This window comes from Ictidomys tridecemlineatus, chromosome 4, assembly GCF_052094955.1.
Source record: "Ictidomys tridecemlineatus isolate mIctTri1 chromosome 4, mIctTri1.hap1, whole genome shotgun sequence".
Classification (NCBI taxonomy): Eukaryota; Metazoa; Chordata; class Mammalia; order Rodentia; family Sciuridae; genus Ictidomys; species Ictidomys tridecemlineatus.
Genome location: NC_135480.1, coordinates 53,640,437 through 53,664,215, shown reverse-complemented (window position 1 = coordinate 53,664,215; position 23,779 = coordinate 53,640,437). Strand labels below are relative to the sequence as shown.

At 40.7% G+C, this 23,779-nt stretch overlaps 2 protein-coding genes across 2 annotated transcripts in view; one reads left to right on the top strand and one right to left on the bottom strand.

Moving 5' to 3' along the window:
* Nucleotides 1-592, bottom strand: part of Nlrp10 (NLR family pyrin domain containing 10) — a 31,067-nt gene extending 30,475 nt beyond the window's left edge. Inside the window, 1 exon segment of the mRNA XM_005326863.4 lies at nucleotides 430-592. The gene's annotated coding sequence lies outside the window, so the exon portion shown is untranslated.
* Nucleotides 593-696: 104 nt separating this feature from the next.
* Nucleotides 697-8,390, top strand: Eif3f (eukaryotic translation initiation factor 3 subunit F). Its single transcript, XM_005326839.5, has 8 exons — nucleotides 697-1,110; nucleotides 4,195-4,265; nucleotides 4,510-4,589; nucleotides 5,030-5,167; nucleotides 6,713-6,804; nucleotides 7,221-7,357; nucleotides 7,485-7,598; nucleotides 8,160-8,390. Exons 1-8 carry the CDS (start codon nucleotides 732-734, stop codon nucleotides 8,235-8,237), a joined length of 1,089 nt encoding a protein of 362 aa, XP_005326896.1. The 5' UTR covers nucleotides 697-731; the 3' UTR covers nucleotides 8,238-8,390.
* Nucleotides 8,391-23,779: the final 15,389 nt, after the last annotated feature.

The following is a 23,779-nucleotide window of genomic DNA, read 5'->3' as shown; positions in this document are numbered from 1 at the left end:
TATTCACAAGACACTAATTTTTTAAAACTATAAATAAATTGCAGAAAGATCAGTAAAGGAAGAAGAGCAAGAGGAGGGAGGAAGGATAGGGGGAAGTGCTAGGGACTGAATTAGACCAAATTATATTCCATGCTTTTATGACTATGTCAAAATGTACACTAATATTATATGTAACTAAAAAGAATCAATTTTTTAGAGACACTTTGATCCCATTAAAAACTAAACCAGGGGCTGGGGATGTGGCTCAGGCGGTAGCGCGCTCGTCTGGCATTCGTGCGGCCCGGGTTCGATCCCCAGCACCACATACCAACAAAAATGTTGTGTCCGCCGAGAACTAAAAAAATTAAATAAATATTAAAATTTCTCTTTCTCTTTCCTCTCTCACTCTCTCTTTAAAAAAAAAACCAAAACTAAACCAGGAATTGATACCTTTGCGCTACTCTCTGGCTTCATCTGGCGGCAGCTATGCAGAATATGTTTCGTTGTTTCCTAACATGGTCCCAAGTTTATTAGGAACAATTTGACTTGGCTTTCACTGTGCATCGGACCTAAAACAAGAAGCACAAACTCCGGAAGACATTACGAACAGCCGGAAATTGTCGCGCCCCAAGAAGTGTCATTGGTAACCAATGGGCACCGACTCCTCGTTCACGTGGTACATACTCAGCCTATGGAGTTTCTAATACTCGCAAACTCACTCCCTTCCGCTCCAGGTTTCCTTTCTCAACAAGATGGCCACACCGGCGGTACCGGCAAGTACTCCTCCCGCCACTCCGGCCCCAACCCCAGCTCCGACCGTCGCTCCAGCCCCAGCCTCAGCCCCAACTCCCTCGCCAACGCCTGCTCCAGCGCCAGCTGCGGCTGCAGCCCCGACTGCGACTCCAGCTTCACCTTCCGACGCCGCGGCTGCTCCCGCAGCACCAGGCCAGACCGCGTCCTCCGCGCAAGCCCCAGCGCAAACCCCCGCGCCCTCCCTGCCGGGTCCTGCTCTCCCAGGGCCCTTCCCCGGAGGCCGCGTGGTCAGGCTGCACCCGGTCATTCTGGCCTCCATCGTGGACAGCTACGAGCGACGCAACGACGGCGCTGCGCGTGTTATCGGAACTCTCCTGGGTGAGTGGTCAGATGTTATTCCGCACATCTCATGTTAACTGTTTCATCCCCCAATCCTTCTTCCAATCCACGCTGATCTTTTTGTTACCTATTTCTCTATCGCACTTTCCGGCTGCGACTTATCTTCCCAGAGGGCTTGAACACTCCCCTCTCGTGCCGGATCGATGTACTTCAAGCAACGCAAAATATAACAAGGAGTAGTTGTCATTTAATGAATAGCATCTGCCGAGTGACTTCCGTTTTTTTATGTGGTGCTGAGGATCGAACTCGGGTCCTGCCCGTGCTAGGCGAGCGCTCCACCGCCAAGCCACATCCCAGCCCCCGTTTTATTTTTTAATATTTCCAGCAGCGTTTTATGTCAAGAATGATAAGCCTCATTCTGCCAAAAATGAACTCAAAACTCCCAGTAGAAAGTAAACCTTAAACCCAGTGACCATATCCCACCCCCCTTTTATCCAATGACTGAATGACTTTGTTTTCCAGATGTTCACAAAGTTTTTTTTTAACCATTTGGCAAAGGATTGGGAACAACTGTAAAAAGGTTACTCTCAACAAGTAAGCTGATTTGCCTGGAACTTATTTAGGATTTTGTAGTATTTTGTTTTCCTGAACTTAGCCTGATCCTCTGTCCCTCCATCTCCCCTAATATTAGTTCTTAATACAATAAGTACAGCCCGGTGCCCTCTCTGATTTTACAATTAGATACAGTTTTATTATCTGTTTATAAATCTGTGTTTATCCTTCAGATTGAAGACTATATCTTACCTGCCTGTGTTACAGATTTGGGAAACAAATATTTTCTGTTAAAGTGGTTTGTAAAACTGGAAAGACTAAAGAGGGATTGCTGATAACAAATGCCTTTCTCCAGAAGCTGCTAGTTCCATTAAACTCATTTCTATTCTCAGTGACTGTTTTCAAACCCCTTTGTAAGTCTGCTCTACTTGAATGCATCATTTCTTTTTCTTATTCTTGACTTTGTAATAGGCCTTACACTATAGAAGACAGTTGGTATATTGCAAATAAGATGAAGATATATAGATAGATTTCACCAAATAGTAGCCATGTGCCTTAAGGCAGACTGCTTAAAGTCTAATTCCTTCAGTGGCTGCTTCAACAGAATTTTAGTGAGAACTCCCATCATTACAGAAAGCATCTAGCTGTGCTGAAACACATCAGTTACAGGTATAGGTTGACATCTACCACATCAGGCCCATGCTGTCCCAAGTGCTAGGGACTGAATTAGTCCCTGGTACATACATACATTCTCTGTCTCTGACCATGTAGCATTTTATAGAAACTTTAATTGATTCATTATCTTCTAAACATTATTTTTTCTCAAACCAAACCTTTATACTCTGCCACACATGCCTTCCTTGCTCTCCCTTATTTGTTTAAATTCCATCCATCCTCAAGGTCCCTAGCAGAAATATTAGCATTAATCTTCCATCCAATATACTCACCCTTACTCTATCCTTATCCTCCCACAATATGAAGACACTCTGTAAGTGCCCCATTGTAGACTTCTGCAGCAAATGATTTTTACATTACTAATATAGCATTTGACAGATACTTATCAAATTTTCCAAATTCACTGGAGCTATTTTTTTTTAAGATAGAGAATCTTTTTTTTTTAAGAGAGAGTGAGAGAGGAGAGAGAGAGAATTTTTAATATTTATTTCTTAGTTCTCGGTGGACACAATATCTTTGTTGGTATGTGGTGCTGAGGATCGAACCGGGCCACACGCATGCCAGGCGAGCACGCTACCGCTTGAGCCATATCCCCAGCCCCTCACTGGAGCTATTTTAAGAGACAATCTTATACCCATAGTTTATGCTAAAGTGCCCCAGTTACTACAATGACACACTAGTCAGATCAGCTGAATTTAGACCTTTAGATACTTTTGCAAACTGAATCATGGTACAGAGCTCTTGGTGTTAAGCATTTAAACTTTTATTAACAAAAACATTTTTAGGTCAAGGCCTGACCTAGAAAAGAAGCATAGAGTAAAAGATAGCAGAACTAAGATAGAACCCTGTCAACTGGAGAAGTCCCTGGAAGAGCCAACAGAAATTTAGAAAGAGAAGGAAGAAAACTAGAGACTAGTGTCATATCCCAAAGAAAAGAAAGTGTTTGTTGTTGATGATGATGAGGGGCTTTACCACTGAGCAACATTCCCAGCCCTTTTTATTTATTTATTTATTTGGGCGGGTGGGGGGGGCAGTGTCTCACTAAGTTGCTTAGGTCCTTTACTTGCTGAGGCCGACCTCAAACTTGCAATCCTCCTGGCTCAGGTGGTTGGGATTACAGATATGTACCACCATACCCAGCAAAAAGAAAGTTTTAAGATGAAGTCGTCAAGTTTTTTGAATGCTGTTGAGACATCAGATATCTATTGAGTTTAAACACATAGTTTGAAGAAGAGAACAAAAATCAGTAAATTGCATTAGACAAACTCTAGTACCCACTAGCAACATTGAAGTCTGTGGTGGATAGGGAAGCAAAGCACTTGAGGCCTAGGGCAGGAGGTGCCAGTAGATTAGAAGAAAGTAGAAAAGTCAAAGAACTAGTTGCTCAGTGAGGTCAAGGAATTAGTGTAGTGGGATATGTGATATCAACTAGAAAAACAAAGTTTGTGGTAAAGACTGACATTGATATTTAAGGTTCACGGATAGAGGGTTTCTGATAGAGTTAAATTGTGCTGACAGTGTGAAATGAGGCTGTTTTATTGGCAGTAAAATCTTCTAGGTAGCTGTGCAGATTAAATTATCGGGCAAGAGTCTACAGGCTGAAAAATGAAGATCAAAGAATAAAGGTCTAGGAAAGGCTGGTAATAGAAAGTAAAAGAAAAAAAGGAAATCTTGTGAAGGAAGAATTAATCCTGTTTGGTGATAGAGGAAGGAGTTGATCATTCCAGAGTTTTAGTTATCTGGAGAATCCTGGTTCTGTTGATGCTGAACTTGAAGCCACTGAGTTGGATTACTGTTCGCTGGCTTTGAAGGACCTTCTAAAGCATTTCAACAGTAGTCAGACTCTATTGGGAGCCCTAGAATTAAATAACGCATGGACAATTCTCTTTTTCACAGGAACTGTTGACAAGCACTCAGTGGAGGTCACCAACTGCTTTTCAGTGCCACACAATGAATCAGAAGATGAAGTGAGTAGGAATTTGAACTGCCCCTCTGCAGTATGTTGCTGTGCATTTGTCAGGCTCCCCTCAGGGACCCTCCTGCACAATTTATTGTGCTTATAACTTGAGCTCCTACAGCCTAAGAGTTTCATACCGTTGTATGTACTTCCCTGGTCTCTTCTGTCTATTGGGGCATGAGGGTCTGTCCTTTTTATTCAATTTTTCTATGAACTTCTATCTTCTTAGCTTCCTTTCCTGCCTTCCCTCTTAGGTGGCTGTTGACATGGAATTTGCTAAGAACATGTATGAATTGCACAAAAAAGTCTCTCCAAATGAACTCATCCTAGGCTGGTAAGTTGGGGAAGGGCAGGGCTGGATGGAAAGTCTCTCAGTGATTGCCAGGCTCTTCTGCCATCAGAATAAAGCTTGTCTTCCCCTTTTAGAGACAAGAGTATTAAAATTGTCTGATCTCAAGAAGCTATGAATTGACTCAGGAGGCTGAGGCAGAAGGATCACAAGTTTGAGACCAGCTTCAACAACTTAGTGAGGCCCTAAGCAATTTAGCAAGACCCTGTCTCAAAATAAAAAGCACTGGAGGTGTGGCTTAGTGGTTAAACACCCCTGGGTTCAATCTCTGGTCCTTTGAGATCAAAAATATTTATTTTGAATTTCAGCTTTGATTTGTAAGTCTTGTTCCATTAAGTATAACTACCATAGGGTTATTGAATACCCAGCCCACCATCGTGTTTGATGTTGATGCCATGAATCTACAACTATGTTTTATTTTCCAGGTATGCCACAGGCCATGACATCACAGAGCACTCTGTGCTGATCCATGAGTACTACAGCCGGGAGGCCCCTAACCCTATTCATCTCACCGTGGACACAAGTCTACAGAATGGTCGAATGAGCATTAAGGCTTATGTCAGGTGACCACAGAGTCTTGGGCCATAAGGGAATAAAAGGCTATGCAGCCCTCCCTAGATGACACCCCACCCTACCTCATGCAGGTTTAATTCCTTCACTGTGTATCTCACTGCTTCTTCAGGAAGCTCATTTCTTTCTCTTAGAAAGGAATCGGAAAGATTTCATTCTGAAGCAAAAACTGTCCCCATAATCTCATCTGCTAATCCTCCTGTACTCTAGATACCCCTTCCTCTTAACCAATTTTAAATGGCAACCCTTTAGGTATTTGAGCAAGTTTTCACGTTTCATGTCATCTTGTCTAGAATAGGCAGTCCTCGCTTGATATTCTTGTGATTCATGTTCATTATTCTGGGTTACTCTTTAGTTGTCAATCCTAGGACTTACTATTTATGGATTAGTGGGTGACTGTCCTTATTTTTAACACATCTATTAGCCCGGGATTGTATGCAGTTTTGGTGACAGTAACATTACAGTGTTTACACATTGAATTTTCAGGTCATTAAATTTCATGGGGATTGTTGGGAAAGGCCCTAGTGGCTTACTGAAGACAGGTCTGCTATGAGAGTTAGAAGAATTGTAACTTGTGGTTAGTGAATGCCTTTGTTAGTGCATCTCATTTGCTGTTTCATTTTGTGATATTTCTTTGGTGGGCAGGAGTCTGCAGAATGGCTGCATGAGCATCAAGGCCTGTCATGTGATCATTGAGTCTTGGACCATAAGGGAATAAAAAGTCTGACACTCATGTAGCCAGTTAACTGTTGGGCAATAAGACAAAGATTGTGGGTGCCAACCCCTCGTATACCAACTGATGTACCATTGAGCTCTAGCCACTGCCTAAATTCTAGTCTTTCCAGATAATTCATACTCCTCAAAATCCATTTGAACATATAGAGTCAACATAGTAAAGACATCTTTTTTTTTAAGAGAGTGTGTGAGGGAGAGAGAGAGAATTGGTTTTTTTGTTTTTGTTTTTTTTTAATATTTATTTTTTAGTTTTCGGCGGACACAACAACGTTGTTTGTATGTGGTGCTGAGGATCGAACCCGGGCTGCACGCATGCCAGGCAAGCGCACTACCGCTTGAGCCACATCCCCAGCCCCAAAGACATCACTTTTAATAACTTTATTTGTAGCATCCCAGTCTCGTCCTGATGGACCAGAGTCTATTTGTTTTTTTCAGTGCTGATGAGAGGCTCCCAGAAAAGATCTCTCTAGTCTCCATTTGCTGGGGGTGAGTGGGTGTCTCTGTAGCTGGCTCCACAGGGAAATTGAGAGTCCTATCCTTTCTTTGTTGACATTGCAATGTATGAAGTCATCCTCTAAAGGGACAGGCCAGTTCCAAAGGCTAAAGGTCCTTCTGGTGTATAGAATGAGCTAAGGGGAGAGATGAGTTTTGTTTCTTTGAAACCACAGATTCAAGTGGTCCCTGCCTTCTTGCCTCAGAAACTTGGAAGCAGTATTCTTGTTGTAACTGCTTTTCCACGCCAGGCTAGGTGTGGCAACCTTGCTGTCTAAACCATCTGTTTACCTTTTTCCTTCCCTTCCCAGCACTTTAATGGGTGTCCCTGGGAGGACCATGGGAGTGATGTTCACACCTCTCACCGTGAAATATGCATATTACGATACTGAACGCATTGGAGGTGAGTAACCTTGCCATCCACTCCTTAAAGACTTAAGCCTTTTCAAGTGAGGGGGCTATTGCTCTCTAACAAGGCTGAAGGCCTTAAATGACTTGAAGAGATTGATTTAAGGTTTGTGATGGCTTGGATTTCAAGAATTTTTTGAGAAATCGTTAGAGGTGGGAAATTATCAACTAGAGACAACTTGACCATTTGTATGAGACCAAAAGCAGTGATTAGCTTACTAGGTAGAGGAGCTAAGCTCCCTCCAAAGGAAAAAAAGCTAATAAGGACTGAGCAGGGAATTTGGAGAGCCAAACGAGTCCAGAAGAGGTTCAGGGAGGGTTATCAGATTAGTTAGAGACCATCTCCTTCCTAATGGCATGACTAAATTCCCTGTCTCTTATTGTCTACCCCTACCCAACCCACTCCCACAGTTGACCTGATCATGAAGACCTGTTTCAGCCCCAACCGAGTGATTGGACTCTCCAGTGACTTACAACAAGTGGGAGGGGCATCAGCTCGAATCCAGGATGCCCTGAGCACAGTGTTGCAGTATGCAGAGGATGTGCTGGTAAGAGGGAAAAAGGAGAAACACGGGAGGGGACGGAGCTCCACCTTGAGATCACCGAAGGATCTGCTGTTAAAATGACAGTGCCCAGTGGTGAATATTAACTATTCCTCTTTACTTTGGTGCTTAGTCTGGGAAGGTGTCAGCTGATAATACTGTGGGCCGCTTCTTGATGAGCTTGGTTAACCAAGTACCCAAAATAGTTCCTGACGACTTTGAGACCATGCTCAACAGCAACATCAATGTAAGTGCTAATCCTGGGTCTCTGGAAGCCTGCCTCTTCCTTCTACCTCAGCATAGACACAACTGTGAAAGGAGTTGGTGGGGTGGCTCAGAGTAGGATATGAGGATATAAGCTCCACCTTTGGCCACCTTGCAGACCAGGTTGGAGGGAATATGTACACATATTCAGAGGATCTCATCCTTCTGCTTCTTTGATTCCATTGTTTTGGGTACTGCTGATACTACTGTGACTTGTTATAGATTTACTATAGAAAGAAATACTAAAATTCAAAGATAATGAAAATACAGTTTCTTATTTTCCCCATCTTTGTTTATAGACCCCACCCCCACTCCTCTCTCAATCTTCCACTTGTGAATCTTACCTAAAGCACTGCTAGTCTGTAAGTGCATTGATAAAGAAAGAAAAGTATCTCCAAGCATTTCCTTCCTGTCTTCCATGTTTGACTCCTGCTCAGTCACTCCCAGCTGTCATTTATCCAGGATTGTTCTCACACCCAGTGTCCACAAATAGCTGGCCAGACCAGCCATTGTGCTCACTTATTATTTATTCTTTGTCTTTTAGGACCTGCTGATGGTGACTTACCTGGCCAATCTCACACAGTCACAGATTGCCCTCAATGAGAAACTTGTAAACCTGTGAATGGGCCCCAAACAGAACTCCTGCCAGTCTGACTTTCTACCCTAGGACTCAGGATGAAGTGAAGGAGAAATGGTTTCTTTGTGGTCTTGAGTCACACTGAGTCAGTCAGCTGCTTGTGACTCTGAATAAACATAGCCTACCTTTTGTAATTGAGTTTCATCTGATGTGAGTTTATTGCTGGGTGGAAGGGAAGAAACTATTCTAAAGCTTACATTTAAAAGCACTGTAGGTAGAAGTTGGTTATGTTTAAATGACTCATCATCAGTAGTTGTACCCACTGCCCAAGCCATTTTAGCTTCTCGGCACACTAGTTTTACAGTGGCATTTTCTTATCACTCTTTTTTCTGTGGTCAGAATAGTGATGAGAGAGAATAGAATAGAAAAAGGAAAGAGACAGATTTCTAAAAATTTGAGAAATGAGCATAGAAAAGGTAGTTGAAAGAAAATTAGATGGTAAAACAGTCCAAATGCATCAGTAGGCACAATAAATAAAAGGATTAAATTAGCCAGACGGGGGAATTTGAATATTAAAACAAACCCCCATATGCAGTTTACAGAGACATGTGAAACAAGAACACAGAAAGTTGTCCTGTGTGGTAAATAATAGTAAGGATGGATCTTAATGTTGAGTAAAGAGCTAGTCTCAGAAGACGGTGCATAAAGTTCAAAAACAAGTAAAACTAAACTATTATTTAGTAATATATGTAAGGTCAGTTTTTGTTGCCTCTGGTGGTTTGTTGTTTTGTTTAATTCAGTGGTGCTCTACCATTGAGCTATACCCCCTGCTCAGTTCATAACATTTCCTTCAACCAGTCAGTAAAACAACCTTGCTTCATGTGCATTTATGTTTTAAAGGCCTCTCATTTTGAGATACACATATGCACTCTTTGCCTCTTGCCATGTGATACTCTGCAGCTTGGGGACATTGTCAGCAAGAAGACCATCACAGATTCAGCTCCTTACCTTGCACCTACAAGACCATGAGCCAAAATTCACTTGTTTTCTTTATAGTGTTAAAAAAATTAATATAAACTCAGGGCCAAAAACTTGAATACTTGAATGAACCTTATCTCACATGTGTGTTTTCTCCAGAAGCCACATTACAGCACTTTTGCATTAAGAATGCTAGACAACATGCTTGGAGGACATTTTAAGCAGCAAAATCAGCAGACAGAAATACAAACACATGCCAGGCCACAGTAGTGCATGTCTTTAATCCCAGTGGCTCAGGAGGCTGGGGCAAGAGGATCATGAGTTCAAAGCCAATCTAAGTAACTAGGTGGCGCCCTAAGCAACCCAGACTCTGTCTCTAAATAAAATACAAAGGGCTGGGAATGTGGCTTGATGGTTAAACATTCTGGGTTTAGTCCCCCAGTACCAAAAATAAATAAGTAAAGATATAAAGTAGACTGAAAAGAACACTTGTTTATGAGAGCTGAAATAGCTGATTTTCACCTGGAAAATCATGAAGCACCTCAGATTTTCTCCATTTTAAACATATATTTATAAGTGAATGCAAAAGTGCTGATTAGAGTTATAAATCAATTTTAGCAAATGGTGAACTTTCAGATACAGAATCTGAACAGTGAAAATTGACTATGTAAAGTTATGCCACTTACATGTGATGTATATGTGATAAAACTGAAAAGCAGAGAATGATGAAAAAATTTGCAACCAGGTGCGATGGCACATGCCTATAACCCAGGGAGTTGGGAAGCTGAGGCAGGAGTACTAAAGGTTTGAAGCCAGCCCGGGCAACTTGTCAAGACCTTGTCTCAAAATGAAATTTTTTAAAAAAAGGATTGGGGATATAGCTTGCAAACAAAACCCTTGTATTAAAAAATCGTAGTGAGTGTTCATCTTGGAGGGGAAAGAAAGCAAAAGGAGGTAGATAAGTAGTGTAAGTTATTGACAATGATCTAGTTTATTTTTTGTTTTGAGGTGGTTTGTTGTTTTGTTTAATTCAGTGGTGCTCTACCATTGAGCTATACCCCCAGTCCTTTTTAAAATTTTGTTTTGAAACAGGGTCTTGCCAGGTTAGCAAGGCTGGTCTTGAACTTGCAGTCCTCTTGCCTCAACCTCCAGAACAGCTGGGATTATGAGTATGTACTACTATGCCCAGCTATAATGATCTAGTTTGAGATTGGACAATAGGTTCATGGGTAAAACTAGTCAAACAAACTTAACAATGACAGTGTGGTGTGTTTATCATTATTATTTAGCCTTGTTCTAGATTGATTACATTTAATCAAGAAAAACATTGATGCTAAAAATATAGTGAAAAAGAGGAGGATTTTTTAAATTATTATTGCCCAATTGATATTGTGGAAGAAAACTTGAAAATGCCAATAAGAAACATAAGAAGCAATCATTTGAAATGAAAAAAAAATAGGAAGGGAAGAATCATTTGAAGGCTTATCACATTATTCAATAACATCAACATTGTTTTAAACTGTGTCAGTTTTCCCTAAGTTAAATTACTTATTTTTCATAATTCCAGTAAAGTACAAAGATATCTTTTATTTGGGCAAGCTGTTTTTAAATGGGAAAATAAAATGCCCCTTTAATAATCCTTTCAACAAAGAAAAATTAGTCCTACCAGATAAAAAAAGTATATATTACCAAACTACATAACTGAAGCCATATGGTACTGGTACATAAAAAGACAAACCAAATAGGCAAATAGATCCAAAATGCATATACAATGTTGATGAAAACAAAAGAAAAGGAAACTCTTGAACACTGTTGGTAAATTAGTACAATCATTATTAAAACAATATGAGTCTCTCAAAATATTAGTATGGTTACCATGTAATCCAGTAATCGCCCTACTGGTTATATGTCCAAAGAAATGGAATCAAGTGTCCATCAAGAAATGAAATGGATGAAGAAAATACAGTATATAAACCCAGTGTAATCTCACTTGTTTCCAGCATGAGTGAACTTAAAAGATGTGCTAAGTGAAATAAACCATGTGATACCACATGTTCTCACATGTGGAGCAAAGAACTTTGAATTCATAGAAGTAGAATAGAAGGTTGATTCCACAGGCTCAGGGAAAGGGTACATAGGGAGCTGTTTGTCAATACTCAGAGGAATAAGTTTTGGAGACCTATTGTACAGTGTGGTGACTACTGAATGTATGCTTAAAAGTTGCTAAGAGATTAGACCTTGAATCATAAGTATGTGAGGTGATGGACATATTAAATAGTTTAATTTATTCCTTTCACAATATATACATGTTTCAAATATCACATTAGCCCTGGTGTAGTGGTACACATCTCTGGTTCCAACTACTCAGGAGGCTAAGGCAGAAAGATTGCTGGGCAGCATAGAAACTGCCTCAAGAAACAAAAGTAATTATACACCATTAATATGTATCATCTTTGTCCATTTGAAAATGTATATGGGAACTTTAGAATATGATAAAGTTGCTTTTTCAAATAAGTAAAGATGGATTAGTTAAGTAAGTGGTCATTTGGAAACAGTTGATTCCTGTTTTATGACTTGCACTAAAGTTATTCAAAATGGGCTAGAATGCTGTGGTTTGAATAAGGGTTGTGTTGCCTTACCATGAGTCCAAGCAATGTACCAGTGGATCAGGGACTGAAACCATGAGCTAGAATAAACCTTTCCTCCTTTTTTAGTTGATTATCTCAGGTATTTTGTCACAGTGACAGAAAATAACACAATGGAATAAAAATTTTAAGTATGAAAAGAACATGTAAATAGGGGAAAAGAATAGAGGAAAATGTTTTATTTCCTACGAATTGAGAATCCAGGAGTATTTTTAAAAAGATTGAGGGGGCTGGGGTTGTGGCTCAGTGGTAGAGTGCTCGCCTAGTATGCTTGAGGCACTGAGTTTGATCCTCCACACCACATAAATGTAAAATAAAGATATTGTGTCCACTTAAAAAACTAAAAAATAAATATTTTTTAAAAACCCAAAGATTGATAAAGGCAACATCTTTAAAAATCTTACAAAATGCACATGTACACAAATAGTCTATACAAATATAGAACTGGGGAAAATCTCACTGATAAAAATATAAAACTACCGTAAGATGACAGTTTTATTTATCAAATTGAGAAAGGGGAAACAACCCAGGCATGCCTTGCTGATGGGAGTGTCTTCTTCTCTGGAGGCCATTTTGAATTTGTATTTGACAAAATTAAAATGTACCTACCCTTAAGCCAGAAATTTCACTTCTGCTTATATATTCTACAGATAAACTGGCTTGATTGTGACATAATATATAAATAATTGTTGCATTATTTTGTTATAATAGCATAAAAATTTTGGTCAACCCAAAGGACTACTACCTGAAGATAGAGTAAACGTATATGTCCATAAAATATAATATTATGCAGCTGTTAAGAAGGAGACAATTCTCTATGCATTAATATGTATGGTATTCAGGATGTAGTAACTGAAAAAAAAGGCAGGAGAAAATGGTATCTATAATTTGTTCTTATTGCATGCAGGAAAATAAATGGTAGTAATGCCTAGAATATTTGTGAAAATATATTCAGGTAACTGCTGTCAGTGGCTGTGTTGGGAGAAGATACTGGATAAAGCACAAGGAGTGGAGAGATTTTATTTTTTATACTTGTATACCATGTTTATCTAATACTTTTCAAAATATAAAAATGTGAAAAAAATACATTTATGCAATAAAAAGGAAACATGCTAGTGAATGATCAAATCAAATTCAGGGTATTGACTTGGGGGAGCAAAGAAGGAAGAGGAGATGGTATTGGTTTCAGCTATATCTGTAATGGCTTTTCTTTTAAAAATTGGAAAACAAGAAGTAAATATAACACAATATTATATCTTTATAAAGCTATGCAGTGGATGTATAGGTACTTGTTATATTACCTTTCATAATTTTATGCAAGCGTATTTAATAATAAATGCTTGTTTAAATATTTTAGGACCAGGGTGCAAAATTCAACCTTCCCCCCTTTCCTTAGAGGCTACTCAGAACTTGGTAGACACTGATCCTTTTCTTCTTTTACCCAAGTCTGTAACTAACCCCCTCAACTTCCCAGAGAACTTGCTTGCTAACCATTTCCCCAATTAGAACCTCAAACTAATAGGCTTTATTTTCCTAATTATAGGATGAAGAACTGGGACCCTTACTATCTCTCAAAGCATGTAACTTGTTCAAGCCAAAAGTGACCAAAATCAGGATCTCTTCAAGAATTGAGACTATAAACTGCTAGAGAAGTCATGGGGAAGGTGAAATTCACTGGAGAGGTTAAATGAGCCCCTTAGAATAGAGCTTAAAGAGTGGCCTGGAGATACACCTGGCAGTGACAATAGACTAAGCAGGGCAGAGATAGGCTGTGGCCTGTCCTGGTGAAGAAAATGATAAGGAAGTGTCTGCCAAGTACAGATAGGGATAGGATGGTCTGTGAAGCACAACAACACAGGCAGCTTACGAGGACCCCTAAAAAGTTTTGAAGAGTGCCAGAGGTTCTTGTCAGGACAGTTGGACTAGTGGCCATCTGGAAAATGGATTTTAGTGGTCTAAATAAGCAGCAAAGGTGTCTTGAATTAGCAACAAGAAGCCCTGGAAATGGAGAGGCAGAAACATGAAGACAAGACAAACTTGCCACTTGCTCTGCCTGATGGTTCTTCATATCTTCCTACTCCACATTGGCTGGAAAGTGGAAGCAGTGAGCGGTGAGAACAGTTAAGGCTAAGATGGAATGTCCACAGGCTGAGGGAGAAAATGTGACAATCCTTCAATACCTATATCTAAGGTACTGCTCCAGAGTTGCCTAACTCCCCTTCCCACCCCCTGTCCACACTATCATGCTAATTTCCCTCTTCAGGGCTCTTCAGCAGTTTTACCCAAATCTGTAACGAACCCCCTCAACTTTCCAAAGAACTCCCTAGCCAGTCATTTCCCCAGCTAGGACCTCACACTATAATAGGCTTTATTCCTCAAATCATCCTCTGACCTGAGCTACCTAAATTAATGGATCCATTCAACTACTCCCACAACCATGCCAAACATCCAGCCCTTCCAAGCCTCTACCCCATTTCTTACTCTCTTCTCTACAGAAGTTGTTCAGCACCAGTTAACCCGTGTCTATGAACTTGATTTGATAGTTGCTGTAATGGAGAACAATAGCTTCATAGGCATAAAAAGTATATTCCTGTACTTCCCCAGTGGGCTCTGATTTACAGCAGATCACAAGAATGGGAATCCTTATCCAATGGATGGGCTGACAAAGTGATTTCATAGAACTCTGACCTCATGGGCATCTTGACTGGTGTGTGAGCAAGGCTCTGCTGGTGTCCCCAAAACATCAGGGCTTTGCTCCTAAGAGACCAGAAAAATCATGAAAAGCCAAACAGAGGAATCTCTAACAAGGTCCAGAAAGCTATAAACTTTGTGAAGAATGTCGTGCATAGAGTTCTGTGGACCCTTAAGGGGAAGCAAGTGTAGGGTTGTACTGGATTCTTGCTCTGGCCAAGGATTGAAAAAGTTAAGTTGAGTGTTCCCTGCCATGAGGCAGGAGAACAGGAGACAAGGAAATGGAGAAACCATTTCCTTCCAACACCTACACAACTGCCAACAACAGCACCAACAAACCTCATTAGTCCTTCTTGGAGTATAAAGGAATCAGTTCTTAACTGCAAATTTATTTGACACAGCATCTATAATATTAGGTTCTGGACATATCTAATGACAAAATTAGCATTCTCTCACTAGCCATTATTAGCTATTCCAGTAGTGTTCAAACAGGCCCCAAGTTGTTTAGGATAGGAATCTAGTTGCTTGTAACTGCCTTGCTTCTTAATGTGTAGGAATTTATGTACACTCAGTAACACAGGGCTAACAAAATTCCATTCATCCCCTCCCCCTTTCCCCAGTGATACTTCCCAGGAGGCAGTGAATTCTGTCTCCTATGGCAATGAATTATATCTGTCTCATGATGGTGAGTCCAATCTATCTTGGTCTGTCAGTCTTAAGATGGCATTTTTAAATCTCATTGGAATATCTTAGCTCTGTACTTACCATTTTGTTCCAAGATGATAGTTACCACTCTTATCACGTTCACTCTGTTTCATGGTGTTGATCCTTCTGTCCACTATAATGGGCTAACAGTCCTATAAGAAGCATCATTATGTGGCTGAGGTTTTCTCAGTTATTACCACTAGAGGGAACCCTTATGTCACATATAAGCCTCTGAATGCCACTTTCTTATTCTCTAGGGGCCTGAGCAGTTTTTGTTGTTGTTGTTTTTAACTTTTTAAAAAATTTTTATTTGTTTGTTTGTTTCTTTGTTTGTTTGTGGTGCTGAGGATCGAACCCAGGGCCTCACACATGCTAGGCAAGTGCTCTACTGCTAAGCCACAACCCCAGCCCTGCCTGAGCAGTTTTCTAAGGGCCTGCCTACAATAAGTACCTTTACCTTTGGAGACCCTGGAAGAGTGCAAAATGAGTGACCAAAGCTTCTGGAGATATTTCCCCTGGCCACCATTGAGCTACAGAATGATGAAGCCAAAATATCTTCTTTTATCCCCACCCCAAAGTCACTCCAAACAAGCGTGTATTTGAATTCAAAACTTGGTTTGGAAACAGTGTTGAGTAAGTCTCCTAGGATCCATTCCCCTTCCAATCTGATTGAAACCTACAAGGCCCTCTGAAGCTGCAACTTTCCAGGAGCAATCCTGCCCAGGATCTGACTGTCAAAATGAGGTTTCTGGAGATTTCCATTCAAGAAAAGGATGGTGTGGAGAAAGTACATGGCGTTGGGACCCTTATAAAAGAACTTGGCCTTTCCAAGTGGTACTAGAGTTTGGGGCAGGTAATTGAGAACCTCTTACCAAATTCTGGTGATTGGCCAAGTGAGAGGTACAAGATAGGATCAGACTCAGCAGTCCGAGTAAAATTGTGAAATTGATTGGGAGTGCAAGAGATGGACTGAAGTAAGGTTAACTGAGAATAGAAGTCCAGGTTTAAATATAAATTTAACTGTGTGGGAACACAGTTTGGGTCCCCTGAAAGCAGCACATGTAACAAGAACTAGGGGCAGAGGGGCAGGGGAATAGTGTATGTGCAAGGTGATCTGCATTCAATTCTGTGGCAGCCACAAACTTGATGGCTTAATACAACAGAAATTTCCTTTCTCATAGCTTTGGAGACTAGAAATCTGAAATTTAAGTATTTGCAGAGCTCTATTGTCTCGAAGGCCTTCTGGAAGAAGATCCTTTCCTACCCCTTCCAGTTTCTGGTAGCTTCAGGCATTCCCTGGCCTGTAGCTGTAGAACTTGTACCTCAACCTCTATTATCACATGGTGTTCTCCTTGTGTGCCTGTGTGCAAATGTCCTTCTTGTAAGGTCTTTAGGATAGGAATAAGTCATATTGTATTAGAGCCCACCCTAATGAGCCCTTCTTACTGTGATTGCATCTGCAAAGACGCTATTTCCAAATTAGGTCACATTCACAGGTACCAGGGGTTAGGATTTCAACATATCTTTTGGGGAGACACAATTGAACCATAATATGATCTAAGAAGCAAAAGTGAATGGAGACAAGGGCAAGAGAAACCTAATACAACTTAAAATATTAAGCTGTTATCTCTGCTGCAACAGGGACTCAGTTCCACTGAGGAACCTCCAAGGAGCCATGTTAAATACCCTTCAGAATTCTCCCACTGAAGTCCTGGAAGGCATTTAGCCAGTCCCTTGCTGGTTGAAGATTTCTGAAGAATGTTAACTTTCTCAGACAGGCTGCATCTGCAGGTGGGCTGGATCCTACCTAGCTAATTAAAGGACCCTGCTGTGGGATGTGAGCAATGTGCATGGACTATCCTTCACCACTGCTGCACTTAGGTCAGAAAAGAATCACAAGTGTCTGCAAAGTATACCCCTCACATTGCTCAGGTCTATAAATGCCCCCCAGTAAAAAAAAAAAAAAAAAAAAAAAAAAAAAAAAAAAAAAAAAAAAAAACTTCCAACAGGAATAAACTGTAGTCTCCTGGAGCAACTAGTCTTCAGTCATAATACTCATCAGCTTTCTTTCCCTCCACCTATTCTAGATTTCTCTCAGCCCTGGTCAACACTAAAGCTGTTCTGGATTGCTCATCCTGATAGTCTGAGTTCTTGTTTAGCCATTGTCACGCTTTGTTGACAGTGATTTCATATTCACTGTTATCACCAGACCTGAAAGGACCAAGAGATGGTCCAGCACCAGTTTCAGAATAATCCTCCCTAGCCCTGTTATGCAATAACATCCTTAGCTCTAGACATTCAGGATTAATTGCCCTCTTCGATATGGTAACTCTTTTTTTTTACCTGATAGTCCATTGACATTGGGAGCCCAACTAAAGTGTCCCAGCAGGAGATTCGGCTTCCTAAGCAAACCAGTGTAAGACTGTGTACTGGGAACCAAGGTTTTAAATCCAGCAGAATCAGTTACAGAAATGGGAAGCACAATTTCTGCAAGGAACTGGCTGAAGTGACAATGAAAACACACAATCCTACTTCCATCCCTTGGTTACTCTGGCCCTGTATATTCTAGGGAGGAACACAGCACTATATGTTGTCTGATCATTTAATGCATACATTTCATCCTAGAGGACGGAGACCAGTCATCTACTGTGTCATCTCAAAGCTGGTTCCCCAGCTGAGCTTTAATCAGCCATTCCCACTTTCTACCTTTTGCTTCCAGGTGATATAGGATATGGGAAGACCATTGTCACAACCCATTAACCATAAAACAGGCTCCTGAGCTAAGACTTTATTATGCAGATCTATTAACCATTGGGGAGGCACTCTGAACTTGGAAAGTGGAAGATAAACCTATATTAAGAAAAAGTTTCAGTAAGGATAAATTTCTCCCCTCTCCATTGTGAAAGGATTCTGATGTAATTAACTTACTACCAAGTGTGAAAGCAGTCTTTGCACAGAATGGCACCATAAAGAGGATGAGCAGGCACACTCTGCTCCTGCAGGTTGAGCATTCAGCAGCAGCAGCAGGTAGGTCAGCCCTGGTGAGAAGAGTTCTGTTGTTGGCCCAGGTAAAGTTTTATTCTTGCCACATTCCCACTTCACTTGTGAGTCCAAGTATTTAGTTGGTTAAGAACAGAAACTGACTGAGATCTACTAGATAAGTCATTGCATATACCCAGTCACTAAGTGCCTCCTCCACAGCAGATGCTTTCTGATGGACATTGACATGAGACACAAAGATCTTCACAATCTGATACCATTCCTACTAGTTCATCCATATGTCTCCTCCCCAGACTTCTTTATCCAACATTTCAATCTTTATGCAGGCCTCTGACCAACCAATCAGGTATATGAGTATTCTGACCTCAGATCATGCCTCCCTTCCTACAAAGTTGATAGCCAAGGGTACTACCTATGTGGAAGATGTCTCTCACCACTTACCTTAAGGTTTTGCCTCAACAGAGCCAATTGTAGTTGGGTATGGAGTATAGTTGCAATTCATTTTTTATTCATATCACTGTATCAAGACAACCCATCCATATGCTATGCCCAAATATTTTTCTTCCTACAGCAATGGTGGTAGAGAACTCTGCTACATGCATGAAGTCATAAATATCAGCTGAGGAAATAGGTTGGTGTGACAGGGGTATACATCATGGAGCCTCAATCGCCTCTGCATGAAATTTACTTGTGCCCTCTGTACCTGTTTGGATCCAGTTCTAAATGTACCACTTCATTTTACAATGAATTGCTAGCTTGTAACTGATGAAGTGGTAAATATAAATCACCCAGTTATGGCAGGGTAAATGTTCAACTGGTGTCCCAGACTACAATGAGTAATTTTAGTACTATAGTGTCTTGATGCACCACTGGCAGGTACCCATACTCCACTGGGGCCCAGTCTCATTATGAGCTCCTTTTTCAAAATGAGTAGTTATTTGTCACAAGGCATGGCCTAGCTCCTAAATTTGGAAGTCTACACTGCTTTCCAGAGACTCCACACGGTGCTGCTTTCTAACACAGATAACCTAACACTATTGAGTTGTCAGGTCATAGAACCATGGAGCTGCAGCCACCTCTTGAGCCTCTTGACAATGCCTTTCTTGCTTCAGTCCACATTTAGAAATTAAATAGGTAGTGGGTTCTCTGCTGTCATATAGTAAATTTATTCCATCCACTTCCCTGAGTCTTAAGGCCCTCAATAAACTATCAAGATACTTCCTTTCTTAGGTTAGGTTTTCCAGAAGCAGACTCTGAAATGAATACTCATATACAATGGATTTTTAAAGGAAGCACCCCAGTGGTATGATGGTAAGTGGTTGACAACTGGATATCTGGAAAGAAAAATAAACCTTTATTTATAGCATTTTTCCATTTTCTGTGAATACTCCATGGTGAATTCTCCCACCATGACAAATTTAAATCTAGCAACATGTTGTCTCTGAACATGGAATTTGGGAAGAGTTGCTAAGGATCAATCAGTTCTTGGTACTAGCTGGCTCTAGAACCACTGAAATGCTATTGAGGAGACAAGTAAAGTCCTGGATGCAAGAGAACAGAAATAGGAGGAAGTCATGTGTAAGGGAATGATCTCAGGAAAAGTTCCACAGAAGTTAGGGTCAAGATGTTCCTACAGGGAACCCCCGGAGTACTTTAGCGTGGTCCCACCCACCAAGGCAAGGATGCTGCCCTTTCTTGCTCCTGAACATGCAAGTATTAGGCAAGGGATATCCCTTCATGGAAGTAATTCCTAAGTACCTATTGCTCTTTGTATAGTTAAGCAAAGTGGCTCCAGAAGTCTTCTGTAGAAGAGGTGCGAATGCTGGGTTTTCTGGGCCCTGAGAATATCCTATATGATAAGAGTGGTTTTGTATACCTGAGGCTTTGGAACATGCTATACTATACCAGTTTGACCACATAAATGTATCCTAACAAAATGTTTTATGATGAACTCTGGTTTTTGCTCTGGGTGATGGCAATTTACTATGGTGGCTGAGGTCAGTCATGCAGGCATTGTGTGTCCACATGACTGTCTCTTCATTAAGACTCCATGTCTTGAGGGAACTTTCCTGACTGGCAACACCTCACATGTGTTGTCACATATTGTTGCTGGGGGAATTGAGTCTTCATACTAACCCACTGTGGGGAGTCACCTGGACATTTGTGTGATTTCTCCTATTTTCTCCCACAAGCCCTTTGAAAACAAACCCTTTACTGACTTTAGTCTCTATCTTTTCAGTATAATAAATCATAACCATGAATATAACAGCTTAAGCACTGTGAGTCCTCCTTGTGAATCATCAAATGAGGAGTGATTTCAGAGACCCCTGATACTCCCTTCTTTTACCAAACTTCTAAGAAAGGATTTTCTGTATCATTTTGATGCCTAGGGAAAGTATCTGACCCAGAATCATCTTCTCCATAAGAACTGGCTTGTCCCATCTGTTCCTTGTCATTCCTGTCACCTCCAATCAAACATTACCTCTCAGGGCACCAGGCCCATGTACTTTTGCATCCTGCTCACCCAGACATCAAAGTCCACTTGGGCCTACCACTCCTCCTAGCCATCTCATCTCACAGGGAGTCCAGAACTTTCCATGGTATTTTCTGGCACCAAGCCAAGGAAATGAAATTCTGTGAAGTTCTTGCTTTTAGAACCTTTAGCCCTTGTTGATTTCTCCAACATCTAGCACCATGCTGAAAGCAGGGCACCCATAGGATTCCACAAACTTTATTGAGGTTTATATTTTCCTAGATCTTCCTATTGTTCTGAATTTTATTATTTACATCTAAATATTTGCAGTTCAGACAGAAAATAGAGTGCTTTCCAAAGTTATCTAAGTAATTATTTTAATATTTGAATTAACCACTCATCTATTTTCAGATTAAACTTTTCAAAAATTTTAAATAATAGCTACATTAAATTAAGAACTTTCACAATCGTCATAAATATTGCAGCATATGATCATGCAATTATAAATATATGTGGTAGGATTTCAACCTAGAAAGCATATGAAGTGATTTTTCCCTCCAAGTTCTACCTAGAATGTTTGCCTGTATTTGAAGATATTTAGATAGTAATATAATAGCATATATAAATCCATATACATAGTAATATATATAGTATATGATAATAATATTAATATATATAATATATAATAGTAACATAAATCCAAACATCACACCTGTTCATACTATGGCAATTATACACAGATTAGTGGTGATGGTAGCCCACATGATCAAGTGGCTATTGATCATTTACAATTTCCAGGATGCCAGAAATGGAACTTAGTGACCTGAACTTTCAACAATGCTGAAGCCAAACTGTAGTCTGTAGATAGTTTCTGTCTCTGTTCCATAAAGTAGGAAGAAAAAACAGTAATAACAGAATAAAAAGGCATATAACAAGAATTTTCTCCTATTTTTTAAAAAAATTTCTTAGTTGTAGTTGGACACAATACCTTTATTTCATTTATTTTTATGTGATGCTGAGGATTGAACCCATTGCCTCACATGTGCTTGACTGCTTAGCCACAACCCCAGTCCTTATCTCTTATCTTTTAAGAAATGCAGAACCTTAACTCCTCATCCTTAAGCCTCTTCACTGCATAAGCAGTCCTATCCCTGCACTTGCTCTAAAAATGCTTAGTTTTAAAAATTATTGCCTCTATCATGAATTTTAAGATCTCCCCTCTTCTCCTGTGAACTAAAGGCTGAACCTTGATAGTGTCTCCTATCTTCACTCATTCAGCTGCCAGCCCCGCCTGGCCCTTTGCTGAGGCTTCCCCAGCAGGCATTGTCCCCACTCCCTGAGAGCTCTAGCTATCATGTGTGGAGCTACTTCCCTGGGGAGATCTGAAGTCCTGCTCCTTCTGCTGCCTCAGAGAGAAGAGTTAGGTGTGTCAAGGAAAAGTGCCTAACAGTCTGTGTGGACCCTTCAGATACCTATCTCCACCCCTTTCTAGCCTTGCAGAAAGTCCTCCTCCGAAGACTTGGAGGAGGGGAACAGGGAGCTCTGTGTGAAGAACCTCCTGCTACTGATGATATTTGGGGTAGAAACAATAAGAGTCAGGGTTGGCTTAGTCCATTGGAGCTGCCATAAAAAAATACTTAAGCCAGATGGATTGTTTCTCATAGTTCTGGAGACTGAAATGCTCAAGATCAAGACACTAGCAGATTCAGTATCTGATGAGCACTTTCTGGTTCACATATGTCTTCTTGCTGTGTCCTCACATAGATGGGCTAGGGAACTTTCTCAGGACTCTTTTATAAAGACATTAATTTCATTCACGAGGGTACCACCCTCATGACCTAATCATCTCCCCAAAGGCACCTCTTCTTAATTTGATCACTTTGGGAGTTGGGTTTCAACAAATGGATTTGGGGTTGGTGGTGGGGAAGGGACACAAGTATTCAGTCCACAGCAAGGAGATTACAATGTGGGTGTGCACTTGGGCCTATGGCAGTGAAACTCACTCCTTTGAGTGTGGAACTGGGAATGGCCTATCAATTGGTTGAAGTGCTACCTGGAGACAAAGTCAACCTCTCAGAGCAGAAATGGGCATCTTCATCTATTGACCTTGGGCATGCCACATGTCAGGATGTTTAAGGAAGAAGTCCTATAGAAAAGTCCATTTGAAGATGGCCGGAGGAATGATGCAGTGTCCTGAATTCTGCATTTATGTATTTTATGAAGTGGTTGTATTTTTTTCCTGTTGTCTTTCCTCTAGAATTAATGAGGTTTTTAAATCCTAGTTGCACCAAGGGAACACAGGATTGTATATGCCAGGGCCAGAGTGATAAAGGGGGAATAACTCCTCTTAGGGGTAAAACACAGTATAGCAGTGTGAACAGAAACTCAAGGGAAAGAGTGAGTCTTAGAGAAATGTAGAATGTTCTGAGCAGTAGTACTTTTTTCCAGTAATGCTGTGCTGCTGAGTTTTACTCTGGAGAGTATGGACCTTGTTTTATATAGGAAGTTATTTCCCTTTATAGTTCCTCATCTCTGCTGCACCAGAGGATTATTCCTTCCAGGTTTTATTCCATGAGACATAAACTCCCAGGTACTGTTCCTCCTTTTGCCATGGTGGACCCTTGACCTGGTTTTGAATTTCTCCATTGCTTGTCTGCTGTCCCCAAAACATGCTGGACAGCTTGGCCTTGGTAAGGCTGAGAAATTCCACCTTATTGTAGGGTGGCCAGGTTCCTGGTTCCAGGACTACCAGTCACACATCTTAACAGATAGGCCTTCCATCCTTCAAAGATTACATTTTCCTTTAAAATCCTAATAGACTCTAGCCTGCCTCCTTTTATTTGGGAAAGTCTAGTACTCAAGGATTTTCAAGAAAGGCTATGCTCTCCTGGCCTCCTTTGCCTTTATATTCCTGCTCCTAACTTAATTCTCAATCTCCAACAAGCCAATAAGTTTCCTTCTACTTCACCTTGCCCCACATGTGGACAGTATCCCACTTTTCACATTCCCCAAATCATCATTCATAGGAGGTGGCTATTACTGAAGGTTTGGAGATAACAAAGCAGCACCAATAAGCAAGAGGCAACTTAAAATAG